The sequence below is a fragment of the Oratosquilla oratoria genome, chromosome 8 (assembly GCF_046742065.1).
Source record: "Oratosquilla oratoria isolate Oo_2021 chromosome 8, ASM4674206v1, whole genome shotgun sequence".
In the NCBI taxonomy this organism is placed as follows: domain Eukaryota; kingdom Metazoa; phylum Arthropoda; class Malacostraca; order Stomatopoda; family Squillidae; genus Oratosquilla; species Oratosquilla oratoria.
The window spans coordinates 75,688,672-75,705,513 of NC_134784.1; the positions used below are offsets into that span (position 1 = coordinate 75,688,672).

A 16,842-nucleotide genomic window follows, 5' to 3' on the forward strand; every position below is an offset into this window, starting at 1 on the left:
AGTGGAGGATAGATGAAGAAATAGGAAAAGGACAGAAGGTAGGGAGGTGCTTAAAGGTCAACTGAGAAGGTTTTCAAGGAGGTGGTGAATATTTGCTAGATGTATGGCTTTGTCACTTTTTGATCAAATAATGCAAAAATAAATCCTAATTATTACGCAATGTGATAAAGAAAAAAAAGCCTATCTGATGCATGCCATGTGCGTGTACTGTAAAATGTCGCGCTGCGCTGTCAACTTGATCAGTGATCTGTCATATTTCGTGTGTTAGCAAGGTTTTATCAAGTATTTAGTTCGAAAATGGTTTATTGTGTCGCAGCAAATTGCAACAGTGATTCGACGAAACTTTCTGCTGCGGATGGAATTAATTTTCATTCTTTTCCGAAAGATCCTGTTCGCAAAAAGGACTGGATCATTTGGTGCAGACAGCACGAGTCATGGAAGCCTGGATTGAAAGCAAAACTCTGTTCGAAACATTTTGAAAAAAACCAGTACACTCGAGACCCTGGCCTTGCCAAGTCACTAGGAATTAGCATGAAGCCCATTCTAAAAGAAGATGCAACATCGACGATTTTTGTCATCGATGAGACCCCAGGATCAACAAGCAAACGCCGTCGAAGGAGCACTGCTATTGAAAAAAGACAACGCCGGGAGGTAGGTGTATCAGTCTGCATCATGTGTATAGGTAGGCCTGTGTTATCTACGCTGTCACTGAGAATCGTCACCAAGCATAGTCAGGTTTCACTAACGATTTTTGGGCTAGTCCTAAGCTGATTATGGATACAGTCATGACATAGGCTAGCTAGGCCTGTAGCCCTATGATTATGACCACACCACTCCACCAGGATGACAGGCATGACCATGATGACATGGGCTTCCATAATAGGCCTGTGACGTCTTGTCAATTGGAGTCAACCAAATTAAGGTCTGTTTTTTTAGAGTCAAACATTTGGAATACCTTCCCACTATCACTCCAGCAAGAGTTAAGCCTAATTATCTTTAACGAGGAGGGGAAATTTGTACTGATTTAGACTTAATGATTTTTTTCAGCTGTTACAAAGTGCCTATGATGAATATTCACTTTCTGCAAGTACCACTACCAGCGAAATTGAGATGTAATGTGAGTGACTATGGTGACAGTGCCAGGCATATGATTGAAGTCTTCTCTTCCCCACAGCAAGCACAACCTGTGGCAGATCATTTTATAGACATGTCTGTGAGTATCTTTTGCTAGCCTTGCTCTCCTTTCAATCAAATGATTTCTCTATTCTCTTCACTACATAGGCCTGTTTTATTGTACCTTATCACAGATAAAAACAATTTGTAATTCATGAATCCTTGAAACTTTTGCCTGTAAATATGAAGCTTGGCATAGATCAGATGATTCATCCATACACAGACTTTCTTGAAAGTTTGGGTGTTACTCATTTCAGCCTATGAAATCCACCTCTGTTGTAACTCAAGCGTTTGTACCACCAAGTCCGAAGTTTCACAGAGGGACGCAAATGAAGAGAACCATGACCAAAGATGTCGTTGTCCAAGCGAGTGGTTGCCTAGTTTGGTTGAAGGAGGTGGCGTCAACCCAGACTGAACCTATCACAGATGTCTCTGCGTTCCTACCCGAAGCAGTTGCCTTATCTGGGCCAAAGTGGGACAAACCTTTGGGTCTTGGGTGGATAACATGATGGACACAAAGTCTATGTGCCCAGATACTGGGCACGTAGACTTTGATGAACCTGACGTGTGTTTTGACTATCACTTTGACTTTTTTAAACAAACCAAAACAAGGATAGTTAACAAAACACATTCATTCCTCCTTGCATGGATAGATGAACTGGTCATGTATTGTGGACGTGGTCATCTTGGTGGTCATGTGGATGTTTTTCCAACAAAATAAAATAAAAATCAGTCCTGCTTTGCATGCTGGGACCTGGCAGATAGGGCCAGGCCCATCAATGCCTGCTAGGTATTAGGCCTACCATTTCATGACTTCAGACTTTCATTCGCACGTCTGATGATAAACCAACGAAATCAAATATCTGGTCTGGTGTGTGGTTGATGGTGTGCATTTATGTATGTAAAGCGTGCATGCAGTAATGCATTCCGACGAGCTCACCAGTCCTTATTTACCGCACGTTCTGGGCGTTCATCCTCTGAGGATTCCTCACTCTTGACATGTTCTTCGTCAGTTGAGTTTTGTTTGGATATCCAAATTGGTTCGCATATGTTGTCCCGAAGTTCCTGGACAGTGGAAGAAGGAGTGAGGTTGACTAACATGACAATTTATCACACATTGGGAAATTGGGGAAGGAGGATAGCTGCAGTTGGAAGCCAAAGCCCAGGAGATTTGAGAACCCGACCGGGACCACGCAAGTCCCTTCCAAGCCGAGCACGTAATTTCGAAGGACCAGAGAAATATGTTTCTCAGAAGGGGAAGGAGAGGGGGTAATAAGCTCATGTAAGTCACAGCCCTAGGACGGCTAATTAAACAGAAAATAATACATCGATTTTATTATGATTTAAGATATCTCCACAAATCGGTCACATGTATCTGGTATTAGACAAGTTCTATATTCACTTAATGTTCAATATATGTCATGATCAATATACTCCACAAAGAGTCACTTATCAACTAACTGGGTGAGATACATTCGTGTATGGTTGGAGACATCCTATTTAGCTAGCCCTGCGCGCTCTAATACCTAGCTAACACATTGAAATACCTCAAGGAAACATTCCTCTGTACTCTCTGATGCTGCTGCACTGGTTTGGTAGAGTCTTTAATGGAAGAACGCCCTCAGACGAACAGGATGTTCTGGGTGTTTAGTGATTCGATTGTCTTTGTCTGTGGCGGCGGGACCAAAGCCCTGTCCCTCGTCGATGGATGGGAGGGGAATCAAAGGCAAGGATTCCATTTCTTCTATTTCGTCGATCTCTCCGTGTGTAGTTCACGCTCTAGAAGTAATTTTTCCTGAATCCCTGGAGTGGGATTGGTTATGACCCACGACTAAACACAAGGATTTAGAATTCAACTTGGGTCACGGAACACTTCTTATCCCCATATTATACACTTTAAGTTTTCCTGGGCACACTAGCACCATAAAGTCACTGGAGTGAGATTGGTGATGGCCACCGACGGGAATACTTTTTCCTTTTTCATTCTGATTTCACAAAGTTCATATTGGCGAAACAGTGAAGTCCTCAAGGGACGCGTTTTCTGAGAATGTCCAGTGCCTACTCCCGGGACGCGATGCTTGTGGAACATGATGCGTTGTTTTTTGGTGGGCATTTTTCTAAGCGTTAATTTGCGTGAGGAATGCGGCGTAATGTTGGGGCAGAAGTTGAGGCAATTCTAGTAGTCTTGTGAAATAATTACTAGTTATAAGGAAAGGGACATATGATCATAACTATCCTAATCCAAACTAATTTAGACAAGAAGTGGCATGCGCGCAAGTGGGAGGTATGAAACGCAGCGGACTCTCCAACAAAAATAATAAGAATAAGATCAAATTGTAATACATAGGTAAAATGCAAGGGCTAGCTCGCGACATATAAATGGGGGCCTTTTGTCCGGGATAATTTTTCTCCTTCACTGGATAAAGAGATCAGGGTGCTACTATAGCGTGAGGTCTACCGCCATATGTCGCCTACCCAGGTGCAGTTTGAGGTCTACTGCACGACCCGCGTTCCATTGGGACGCTCCCCTCACTTGTCCATCAAACATGTGTCCTGCCCAAATACATAAAAAACGTGACCTGTCCACGTGACCTGACCTAACCTATTTGTGTCATTCTTAGAAGATGTACGAAGTGTGTATCGCTAGAATAAATGTATGGAAATATATGATAACATGTTTATTTTTACATTTCTTCCTTTAATATGAATGTAATTAGAAAACCAATTATCTAAGTCATTCCTAGGATATGTACAAAATATGTGTTTATCGCTAAAATAAATGTATGGAAATGGTAGACCTCATGCTATAGTGCTAACGGGAGGTAGATCTCGCGCTATAGTGTGGTAGACTTCACGCTATAGTAGCACCTCTTTTTGCTACTTTCAAAATTTTCTGTCATACTCTTACCCCATTTCACATCTCTTCTCTTTGCCTCCTTTATCTTATGCTTTACTTCTCTTTTTTTTTTTCTTTGTACCTCTTATATGATTCCCTCATCCTATTTTGTAATCAATCTGTGAAAGCTTGCTTCTTCTCTTCTACAACCTTTTTAGCTTCATCATCTCACCACTCACTACCCTTCCTTCTGTTTCCTCCCATCCTCCTTGTTCCACACACCATCTTTGCACACTTTGTGACTCCTTCCTTGAACCATCCCCAGTCCTCCTCCACTCCTAGTTCTACACTATCTTTCACTCCTCTCTCAGCTTCTTCTTATACTCCTCCTTTTCTTTCTCATTTAAGCAGTTCACTCTAACCACCTCCCTACCTTTTGTCCTTTTCCTCTTTCTCTATCTATCCTCCACTCTCAACTTACCTTCCAACAAAAAATGATCTGATATTCCCCCACTCTCTCCTCTTAGAACATGTACATCCTTAACTTTTCCTACTATACTCCTATTTACCACTACATAGTCCATTAATACTATCTACCACCCTCTCCCATGTGTACTTATGCTCAACTTTCTTCCTAAACACTGTATTTGCTATCATCAGCTCTCTATACACATCACCATCAACTCTCCACTACAATTCTTTCCTGTAACTCCACACTTCCCCACCACTCCATCTATTGGTTCATTTCTCCCTAATCCCTCTATACACTCATTTAAATCTATCCAAAGAGCCTTTCTTTCTTCTACACTCTTCTCACTACCAGGCCCATATGTACATACAAAAACCCACATCTCCCTTCCCAGAGTAAAAAAAGATCATACAATCTGTGTTTAATTTGGATCATCTAGCACTTACATCATGTGGTTGGAGCATGATTTCTAAACTTTTCCATCAAATAAACTGCACAACAGCATAGTATTTACCTTGTTGTTACACACAGGAAATGAGCTACACACTTTTCCCCAACTACCATATCTAGTTTTTAATTAATTTGTGGTTCTAGCACAAGCTATATAATTTCTGATATTCCTAGATGTAATGATAATATTTTGGTGTTTTATATTACTAAGTGCCAGTTCTTCAGTTGAATTCAAGAGTACTCGCATTACGATAAGAATGAATATTGAATCATACTAAAAAAATATCATCCTATATGCCTCATTTAAAACCTTTTGTGGTATCATATGCTTGATAAAATAAACTTTTAAGGCAGGTCTTAAAACTAGTAAGTGTTGACTGCTGCTTTACCTTATCTGGCAGCTTGTAAAGGCAAGAAGTAGCATAAGCAAAAGCTTTCATTTACTGCCCTTGGTTAATAAAGTCTGGTCTTCACTACTCAGCAGACATTTGTTTCAGTCTCAGGTCTGGATATCGTGTTAACAATATACTTAGGTTGCGTGAACATTAAGGCCTTACAAACTAACAAGCACTTTAAATTCTATGCAAGCTGTTACAGGGAGCCAGTACAAATTGATCAGGTAACTTTTTGGAGGAAGTGAAAATATCAATCTGGCACACTTATTTAGAATGGTCTGGATTTTCTCTAATTGGGCAGTCCCAAAAATAAAAACTGCATTTCTTGACATCCTTTATACATGCACTTTTATTAATTTCTTCCCATGACCTTGTAACCTTCTCCCATCCCAAACTGAAGAGATAGCTCTCAATTTGATCTATCATATGAAATGGTTGTCATATGTTAGGATTACTCTCTTTAGCAAAATGTAAACACACATTCGGGTATAGAATCATTGGGTTGTATGTTAGAAATATACTTTTCTTAACATTTGCCATAACCTAACTTTGATCCATTTTGGGGGAGGTGTCCTTGGCAGCAACTGATTACACTTTCAGTTTCAACTTCCTAATGCGAGTTCAACTGAGGATCACCATGAAGATGTAACAAGGGAGCAGTTGGTCTTTCTTTAGCCTGCATTTGAATCTCACTTCAAGGTCTTGCCTCCATCTTGTTAGGCAAGAGGACAGAGGGCTGCTAAATCTTGAAACAGGATTTACAGCAGGTAGGGAAAACCTCACCACTTGCTAAATGTATTGTAAGACAGCTCAACAGAGCAAAGTGACCCATACTAACTTGGCCACCCCACTTACAAGGAAGTGGCAATTACTACATACAAACAAGAAGTGATGAAACTAAAGTGTTTGTTACTATATTTCTATTTTTTCTATAAGGACTGTACAAGTCCACTTGTCTTCAAATGGCAATAAAAACTAATTCTGTTAATGTAATTTTTATTGGTCAATACAAGACAGGTTATGGAAGAAGTCATGTAAATATATAAAAACCTTAGAAAGTCTAGTAATTAAGCAAAAATCTTAGATGGTCCATTCACAAGGACCAATGGCATTTGTATGCTTGTAGTGATTCAGCAAGATGGACAGAGCAGCTGCCCATTTTCAAAATCTGTCAACCCTTTCACCTCCATCATGATGTGCCCAAATGGGTTGACATTGTCTCTAGACTGGGCCCAAGATCTGCCAACTTCAACTTTATTTCTTACACATTTTCACCCATGGAGAGCTGACAACCAGTGACTACTCCCCTCTGACTATTTTCAGCTGGAGACAAAGAAACCATCCCGCACAGATAAAATACAGACATGTTGCCAGCCACTGCAAGGCTGTGGGTTTTCCACTCAGTTAAACTCAAGAGAACAATTATATATTAATATTCAACTGTATTTTTTCTTAAATCTTATTACACATGGAAAGCTGACAACCATTCCCCTCCTACTTTCAGCCTGTGACATAAAAACAATTCCATGTTAATACAACACAGACAAGTCCAAAAGTTCCATTCTCAAGAACTTTAAATACATGGTAAATAAAAGATATAGCTATAGTACATTTGAACATAAATCTGTATCAAACATACATGCACACATGCAAGTATCAAGTACCAGACATACATGATCTATTCAAAGGACCTAAAGAAACCCGATTTGACAAATAATTGCTCCAGTCTTTTTTAGTGTGATTTTCAGTCACCAATAAAATGTAGTTAGAAGATTCTCCTAATAGTCAGATATCCCAGAGAAATTCATTTGGTATGGTAGTTTTATCTACATGCTAGTCTATCAATCTATCTATATACCAAGGACTTTTTCCCCTATGTAAGGGAGGTAGCCAGGTCAAAGGCACGCACCCAGTCCCATACACTACTCTTTTATCTTAGCTCCTTGTGGATGAAGCATTATTCCTGTCTCCTGTCCACTGCCTGGGCCGGAAACAATGAAGCAGTGGGCATCCATAGCAGGGCCACTTCACTTACATGGTGACTCCTCCTCTCCATCTCCTCAAGTGGAAAATAGGGCTCATTCTATAATGCCCCCCACTAAAAATCCCTGCACAACAACACATTATTTCTTCCTTGGTTGACTCAGGGGCCTGCCCAGTGGCCAATGCCAATTACCAGAGAACCATAGGTCTCCTGCAAGAGACCTGGGGAAACAGACTGACACTGATCCAACCAGTGTGGCTGGGGTCAGGGATGACCCTTCATCCATTAAAAGCTAAGAGGATTTTGCACAAGTGTATGATAGGTGTAGGGTGGGTGTCTGCTTTGACTATGCCAACCTCTTGTACAAGGGGGAATGGGCCTTAAGAGATATGTCTATATAAATCTTTAAGTCCTGATATTTCCCATCACACATTTACACCTATACAACACATTTGTATCTTAAGACATTTCCAACCTACACATTCATTTACACACACACACTTACTTTTAACACATTCCCAATAATAATAATATGGCTTTCAACCAATGATGGCATATATACATTGTACCCTTAAAGTGATCCTCAAACTTGGTAATCTTCTGATCTAAGGGCATCTGGATCCCAAGCTCTGATATTGGCCAGTGCTTTGTTAAGTTGGTTACACCAAAGAATCCTCTCCTCTTTACAATCCGCTGATAGCAGTAGTCTGTTAAAAATAAGTGTTAGTTTTTATCATATAGCCACAGTACCCTTTTAATGATAATTTATGCCTACATTTTTCAGTATGATAAAGAAAAAATTCAAAAAATTGTAATCTGATATCATGAAATTCACTGCTTTACTCACTTGCTAACTACTGTGCTACCTCGAACTTCCTGGACTAGATTTGTAGTATCTCCTTTTGTGGCAGGTCTCACACAAGTCAGTTGGAAGGTATGCTGGCGGGCACATACGTTTCTGGGTACAAGTTCTACTCGTCGTGTTGTGCAAGTTCTCAGGTCAATTGTTCCACTAGGCTCCTTGAAAATACAGAATTAAAAATAAATACCTATTTCAGAAATACACCATAAAAATTATACTGATATATGTAAACCAGGTAACACATAAACAGATAGGAAGAGGGGAGGGAGAGTTAGAGAGTAGGATTTTTTTTTTTTTTTTTTTTTTTTTTTATGGGGAGGGGGGAAGGGGAGCACTGACCTTCTTCTTTTCATCATCAGGATACATCCAACAGCACAGATGAGTCCCTTGCAGAATGCACCAGCGACGATTCCAGGCACCATAACCTCCAACATCTTCAAACATGGTCAGAAATCCTCGTTCTGTGATCCCACCCTCCATACTACAGGAAACATTCATCAACAAATGCCCACTCAATGGAGAAGAGAATGGTACCTATGGAATGAAAGAAGGAAAATTTAGAAATGAACATACTTCCTGAGAATCTGTCTAATGCAAATTAAAAGCTACCTCAACTTTAAGTATACCAATACATGTATGAATAATGTTATAGCCACCGACAACATACCTGTTCTAGTGTCCAAGCATTTCTTGTAAGGGTTAAAATATTAAGATGAGTGAAGCCCACCATCTGGAAGGCAGGTGTTCTGACTGCATGGGGGCCTCCAGGAGAAGCAAGCATAGGGGATGAAGGTGTTCTGCTCTCACTTTTGTGCAGCCTTTTCAGGGGCGTCAACTTTAGGCGACTATGTTCCTGTCAGGAGTAACCAATGGAGTAAAAGTTAACCTACTGCTCCTGTTAAGTACAGCAAATAAAACTAAAATGATCCAAGTTCTCTGTGACACTAACTCGTTTACTTGCACCCACATCACTTGTCATAAAATCTTACCTTCTTAACACTGGCACTGCAATCTGCACCAGTCTTGAGGCAATATACCTCCAAGGCAATACTAAAGTTGGATGCCAGGTTGTGCAGGACCATGAGATTGGGGAAAGTAACACAGCCCTCCACAATGCACCCAGGGGTTGTGAGCAGCTCTGATGAGATCACTTGATCTCTGTGTTTTACCAACAACACCAGGTGATGTGGACTTGTACCTGGAAGACATAGCCATCAGTTAAATGTACTATCATGGGGCAAGAACTGCTACATACATATACCAAGGTTTTTTCCCCCTTACAAGGGAGGTAGCAAAAAATGAAAAAGGCATAAAAACCAATCCCACCCATTCCATCCCTAAATACACTCCATTTCCCTCCACCTTCCCTCTTATCTTGGCACCTCCTGGATGATGGGTCATCCCTGCATCTTGTCCACTGCCCTGGGTCAGAGGCAGTTGCAAGACACAGCAAGGCTGCTTCATTAAATCAGTGACCCCTCCTCTCTGTCCCCTCATGCAGAAAAGGAGAACATACATACATACATATACCAAGGCTTGTTCCCCCTTCCAAGGGAGGTAGCCAAAAAGGGAAAGGCATAAAAACACTCCCACCCATTTCATCCCTAAATACACTCCACACCCCTCCCACCCTCCCTCTCAGGAGAAGACAGGGAGAAATCCCTTCAGGCTGTGTCAAATTTTTCTCACACATACTTCCTCACCCCCCATCTCCCCACCCATTCCACCTCATGCATCACAACATCATCCATACACAACTGCTAACCACTTAAATATAGACAGAAACAGATCCTTGAGCTAGGCACCAGCGACAGATACCTCCAAATAATGGTCTTGCAAGATGACCTGAGGGAATCCACTTCTAAACACCCTCACCATCTGGAGGTGACACCTGGTCTTCACATTAGACCTATATTCCCTCTACCTTTCCACATAGAGAGCTGACAACTGGTGATTATTTCCATCCCTGACCCCAAACCAAATTGCTCAGGCTGAAGGCAGTGCAGCAAAACAAACTGCAGAGCCCAAGAGCTGGAGCTGGTTTACCACTAAATCTTTTACCTTTTACTCCTTTCCAAAACAGCATTACAGTGCTCAATGTGGTGGATGTGTAAGAGTCAAGTTAGTGTTAAAGATATAAAATTATTGTCATCTGTATTTGACTTCTTTAGACCTGCAAGTTATACTCCAATACTCACTTCCAGTTCCCTTTCTGACAAAGTCTTGCTTGAGTGGCAGTGCAATATTACTAATGCTTATGGAACCATGACAGGAGTCTGGGTTAGTCCCAGAAGCCCAGTTCCTCTCCCCCATTGCTCCTTCAGTCTTCAGGCGCTGGAAACACAAAAATCATTACAGAACAACGAGGAAAAGAAAAAGAGAGAGAGAGAGAGAGAGAAATATATACACATGTACAAACCAGAACAATAAAGGAACAATGACTGGTGAATTCCTACATTCCACAATCTATTCTCACAAATTATGAAATTCCCTGTGTAATTATCAACCATCTTCTGTCCTTACAAGGGAGAGAGGGCCATTCAGTATGGTATGTATTATCATTATTTTACCTGAATCTCATTAAGAGCAGCCTGACGTTTCTGACAGGAGATGAGCAGCAACCGCTCTGCTTCCACATGCTGAGTGCTCCCTTTCAGTTCTGGGCGCAAGCTCACCACTGAGATAGCACCCGAAGCCTGAGAAATGACATTTTGCTGAGCACACACCTGCAATGAAAATGGGATCAATATTAAAGTGGGAGAGTAATTCAGTTGTATATATTTTGGTGCATTGCAAAATTAACAAGATCTAGGAGTGGGACAGACACACTGTTACTTGGACACAAGATTGACACTAGCCTACTTCATCACCCTATTAGTACTTCTATCTATAAACCAAGAACTTCTTCCTCCTTACAAAACAACACCCAAATACTCTCCTCTTCCCCCACAACCACAAGACACCAGCCTCCAGAAGCATATCCATAATCATATCATTCACTGACCCATCAAGAGACTGAAACCAACACTTTACTGCATGCCAAACCCCCTGACATACATCCCTCTGAGTCCACTTGGCCAGGCTGGTTTGCAGCCACCACCCAGCCCTTCTAAATTACCAGAGGTGGATGGATGAATATATTGCAGATATCTGTCCAGGCTGTAAAACTTCACAACATACTTTATAACACATTAAGGAAGACTACATTGTACATAATCATGCATGCCAACAAAACAACACAATCCATAAGGAACTTATGGGAAAACCCCTTTCCAGCCATGGCATTCCTCAATGAGACGGGGATAATTGGCCAGACAGAATAGGGAATAGCATCATCATCATCATCCCCCTTACTAGGAAGGTAGCCAGTGAAGGCAAATACCCACTTCCACCCTGCTATTTGCTCAGCAGTTATTCCACACTTCTCTATACATCCGAGGAAGGAAGGGAGAGGACGGAAGACAGAGGTGAGTGGAGAATGGTTGTATATGGATGATGTTGTGACTGCATGAGGAGGAATGGGCGGGGGGATGGGGGGTGGGGTAGTATGTGTGAGTAATTTTTGACGCAGCCCAAAGGGATTTCTCCCCGTCCTCGCCTTATATGCAAAGGGGGACGGAGAGGGGGGGTCGCCGATTAAATGAAGCGGCCTTGCTGTGGATGTACTGTGTCTTGCGACACTGCTTCTGACCCAGGGCGGTGGGCAGGGTGCAGGGATGACCCGTCATCCAGGAGGTGCTCAGATGAGAGGAAGGGTGGGAGGGGTGTGGAGTGTATTTAGGGATGAAATGGGTGGGAGTGTTTTTATGCCTTTCCCTTTTTGGCTACCTCCCTTGGAAGGGGGAAAAGGCCTTGGTATATGTATGTATGTATGTAGAAGTGAATGCTTTCACTTAAACCTACACAATCATACAATCCTTAGTACTATATCAACTCCATTCAATCTGCAAACCAAGAACAAGTCGTGTCAAGTCCACTATCAAACACACTATGTTATTGGTAAGCATAAGTCAGCACTTACTTCATCTTGTAGTTCCTTGATCCTAGCACTGATTGCAATTGATGGGCTGTCCAGGGCTTCACCTGGGGAGTCTACATCTTGCCTCTTGACTTGTCGCACAGGAGTGTAGGTTATCTGCTTCAAAAATTAAAAAAAAAAATAGCAAAGAATTTAAAAACCTACTGTACAATAAATGAAAGTGCTAATGCTAACAAAAATGATGCTGAAAAGTAAATGTTAGTAATAGAAAATTATGAGATGTACAAGAAACAATGATGACAAAATACCAAATGCAAGAGTGACATACATATACCATAGGCTTCTTCCCCCTTACAAGGGAGGTAGCCAAAACACAAAGGCATAAAATCCACTCCCACATACTCCACTCCATCCACCCCCCTCCCTCTTTTCTTGGCTCCGTGATGATGGGTCATCCCTGCATCTCGCCCACTGCCCTGGGTCAGAAGCAGTGTTGCAAGACACAGCATATCCTCAGCAAAGCTGCGTCATTAAATCAGTGACAGCCCCTCTCTGTCCCCTTATGCAGAAATGTAGAAGATAGGGAGAAATCCCTTTGGGCTGTGTCAACTTATTTTTCACACATACTGCCTCACCCCCCAACCACTCCCCCTTGTGCATCACAGCATCATCCATACACAACCATTATCCATATCTTGTCTTCTCCTGTCCTTCCTCAATGCCCCTTTTACCCCATGTATCCATCTCATCCTTGGTCGCCCCCTCATGTTCACTCCTCTACCTCTGCCTTCCACACCTCTTTCACTAATCTTTCTTCACTCGTTCTTTCCATTATGTCCAATCCATCCCAATACTTTTTCATCCACCCTATCTCCCAACTCCATCCAGCCTAGTAATCCCTATCATACTCCTCAAGCACCTAATCTCAAACACATTCAAATTCCTCCTCTCTCTGTTCTATGTTTCTGCCTCATACATTTTCACTTCAGCCATACAGTAGTGAAGGAGTTTGATAACAGTTGGTCTGTGCTCACCTCAGGTTTTTGTTTCCTGTACATGGAAACTGAATGTATGAGACTACTGTCAGGGCTCAGTTCTTCAGGGGCACTCTGAGCTGTAAGCTTGGGTGTTTTGAAAACACTGCTGCTGGGTGTCCCAGCAAACTTTGGGGTTTTGTAAATACTGCTGCTGCCTGGTGTCTGTTGAGAAAAGAAATGTATGAATGAAATTTACCCATTTATATATATATCACAGGTTTCTTTCCCCTTTCCCCAAGCTAAGGAATGCACCCAACACCAATCATCCAACTCCCATCCATCATAGATTTGTTTCTTAACCAACCCTTTCCTAACATATCGGCAAACTCTTTTCCTGTTTGGAAAAAAACATGAGAGGAAGATCAAGACATGGGTGACAGGATGGGGAAAGAGGGGACTGGATGCAAGAAGAATGTTTATTGAACAAAGAGGAGTGTAAAGGATAAGAAATGAATGGTGAAATGATATAGCATTACAGGATGTTTTTGTATACTACATCATTTTTTGACTGGAATAGTAGAAGGTATCCCCATATAATGAAACAACAGGGACAAACCAGCCATGTCTGTTGGGTTTTGCTGTCGAAGCCTGAGAGGCAAAGCTGGGTTACCCCAACTGGCAACCCTCCTCCTCGTCCACTAAAATTTATGAACCTAATGAAGGCATTCCTTCAGGCCACATTATCCTTTCATCCATTCACACTAATTCTTTATGCACTCTATTCCTTGTTTCAAATTTTTAATGCATATAAGGCCCCCTTTACCCCCATCTACCCACCTGGTGGTGGCCAGGAGACAGGGGGGACCCTTCATCCAAATGGAGCTAAGATGAGGGGGGTAACAAGGGCAGTGCATGGGAGTGGAATAGGTGGAAGTGAAATGGGTGGGAGTGGGTGTGTCCCTTTGACTTAGCTATCTCCTTTACAAGGAGGAAAAAAGCCCTTGGTATTTATAGATAGATAATTGGGATGTTCAGTGGGTTGGACTGGGCTTGTACAATGTAATGAGATAGGTGAGTAGGGTGAAAGGGGTTTATACCTGGTCTCCAGATTAGGCCCAGCTAGAGCTGATGGGAGGGACAATGATATATATACATATATATATTTTTTTCTTTTCTTTTCTTTTCTAAGGGCATTAGATGGCTGTAAGGTGGGTTACTCTGACTCAGTTACCATTCCTTATAAGGAAGGGCCTTTTTGATATATGGTCATACGTATGAATGTATATATATGTATCATATCAACAGCTAACTCACATCTTCACAGGATCTGCCTCTTTTAGGAGGAGTGGGTCCATCCAATTCTCCCTCTTCATCTAGAGCTTCATCAATGGCATCATCAATGGCATCCAGGGCTTCCATGGTGCTTTCAGACATTGTATACTGGAATAAATATACATGCATTAAAGACAAAAGAAAGATGGAAAGAAAATCAAACAAGTTGTGAAAGTAACATCCAAGGTCAACACTACTTTGTCAATCATTAATTCAACATACAGAATACTATCCATCAGTCAAACTAACAAGACAAAGTTTAAAAAGCAATTTCTTGTTCTTGTCAAACTGATAGCTAATTTCATAATAGGTACAGTAACATGAGTATGAATTTTACCTTTGATTGGATACTGTCACCCTCAGCAACTGGGGTAAGGGGTTGAGTACTTTGTCCAATAGCTGATTTTTGGATCCGTGTACCAAGACTATGCAATGATGCACAAGTAAGCACACTCTCAGCAAAACTGTAATACCAATGCAATTACACACATGCAATTACTTAAAAATTGCAAATATGAGTTCAACCTATACAACAGTGGTTCTTAACCTAGGTTCAGCCAAATCCCAGGGGTTTAGCAAGCCAGTCTTAGGTTCAGGAGAGGTCCTCCGAGAAACGGTACATTATCTCCCAAAAACAAAAACTGAGCATATACAAATCTTCTTACATGGATATACACATATATATTGAAAGCCTCTCTCTCCCTTATATCCACATCCATCTAAAACCCATTTCTTGTTCCTCTTATCTCAGCTTCTCATGGATGTGGGGTCATCCCTGTCTCCCAGCCACTGCTTGGGTTGTGTATTGTCAACTTCCCGTGTAAGAAGTTAAAAGCCTTTGGTATATGTATGTACTTTATATTTGTTTCTATTTTTGTTCCTTTCTGCATACTTTAATTCAATGTAATAAATGCATACATACATATACCAATGGCCTTTCCCCCCTTACAAGGGAGGTAGTCAAAGTCAAAAGGCATAAATCCACTGCCACCCATTTCATCATCGCATACTCCACTCTTAGTCACCACCTGTCCCTCCCCCTTATCTTGGTTCCTCCTGGATGATGGGTAATCCCTGCCTCTCACCCACTGCCCTGGGTCAGAAGCAATGTAGCAAGACAGAGCACATCCACAGTAAGGTCACTTCATTTAATTGGTGAACCCCCACTCTCCACCCCTTCATGCAGAAAAGGAGAAGACAGGGAGAAATCCCTTTGGGCTGCATCAAAATATTATTCACTCATACTCACTAACCCTTCCCCATCCCCCACCTGCTCACTTCTATACATCACAGCATCATCCATACACAACCATTCACCACTCACCCTTATCTTGTCTTCTCCCTTCCTTCCTCAACAGACATCCCCCTTCTTCTTAATGCACCTTTCACCCCATCCATCCATCTCATCCTTGGTTGACCTCTCATGTTCACTCCATCATCATCATCACATCGTGTCACACCAGAAAGACAGCCATGTCTTTACTCTGTCGTTGACCTGACAGAGGTATGCAGATGTTATGTGTATCAGACTCAAGGGGCAGGTAGTGAGATGATCAACAGTCTGACTTTGGTGTCTGCATTCACAGGCTGTGTTCTCGGCAAGTCCCCATTTTACCAGGTTGGTTTTGGTTTTTCCCACCCCAGTTCTTGCTCGATTCAGCACACAGTATTCCCTTCTCTGCAGTGTAGTTCCTTTAGGCAGTTTTTCTTGGGGCTTGGGGAGGGTTGGGTGCTGTATGGTTGCTTGTTCCATTGTATTATTCTGAATTTCCTAGGTGTTACGTTTGTTGGCAAGCTTATGGATGTTAGAAAACTTTTCCTGGATTTTAGTGGGTCATTTTCATATTTTCTTTTCTCAGTTTTATTGATTGTGTCTCTTTGTATTGCAGGTGGAGATATACCAGAGAGTATAGGTAGTGTGTTGGAGTAGGGTGAAGGGCCCCTGTTATGATGCAGCAGGCTTTGTTGAGCATGGGATCTATTTTCCTAGAACGAGTAGATCTACACCCGATGGAAGCACAATATTTTACTGTGGAATAGCACAGAACTAAAGCAGCAGTTCTCACGGTCTTAGGGTCTGTGCCCCATTTGGTGTTGGCTAATTTTGATAGTAATGATAGTCAGAAGATAGTTTCCTTTGGGGTCAAGTTAGGAATGTGCTTGTTGTGACCCTGCTGAGCCACTTATGGAGACCAATCCTAACACACATACCAGAAAGAACACAAACTACTCCATAAACAAATAAAAAAGCCCCACCAAAAAGATATTAAACTTGCCTTAGATACAAACAAGGCTTTAACAAATGTGCAGTGGTTTCATTAGGGTTCAGCATCTCAAACTGTCAAGAACAACTTTTCTAAATCTATTTGGAGGGAGAGAGGTATG

At 41.7% G+C, this 16,842-nt stretch overlaps 1 protein-coding gene across 10 annotated transcripts in view; it reads right to left on the reverse strand.

Annotated features, from left to right (window-relative positions):
- Window positions 1-6,302: 6,302 nt before the first annotated feature.
- LOC143027828 (uncharacterized) overlaps window positions 6,303-16,842 on the reverse strand; it is a 29,248-nt gene continuing 18,708 nt past the window's right edge. For 9 of the 10 annotated variants that reach the window (XM_076189451.1, XM_076189449.1, XM_076189447.1 and 6 more), the window contains 11 exons: window positions 14,795-14,921; window positions 14,440-14,565; window positions 13,183-13,347; window positions 12,191-12,307; window positions 10,740-10,895; window positions 10,368-10,503; window positions 9,159-9,367; window positions 8,837-9,022; window positions 8,509-8,703; window positions 8,155-8,327; window positions 6,303-8,014 (listed from right to left, as the gene is read on the reverse strand). In XM_076189451.1, coding sequence (XP_076045566.1) covers window positions 7,891-8,014; window positions 8,155-8,327; window positions 8,509-8,703; window positions 8,837-9,022; window positions 9,159-9,367; window positions 10,368-10,503; window positions 10,740-10,895; window positions 12,191-12,307; window positions 13,183-13,347; window positions 14,440-14,565; window positions 14,795-14,921 — 1,714 coding nt within the window. In that variant the 3' untranslated portion in view covers window positions 6,303-7,890. The remainder of the gene's footprint in view (window positions 8,015-8,154; window positions 8,328-8,508; window positions 8,704-8,836; window positions 9,023-9,158; window positions 9,368-10,367; window positions 10,504-10,739; window positions 10,896-12,190; window positions 12,308-13,182; window positions 13,348-14,439; window positions 14,566-14,794; window positions 14,922-16,842) is intronic. The other variant, XM_076189443.1, reaches the window with a different exon arrangement.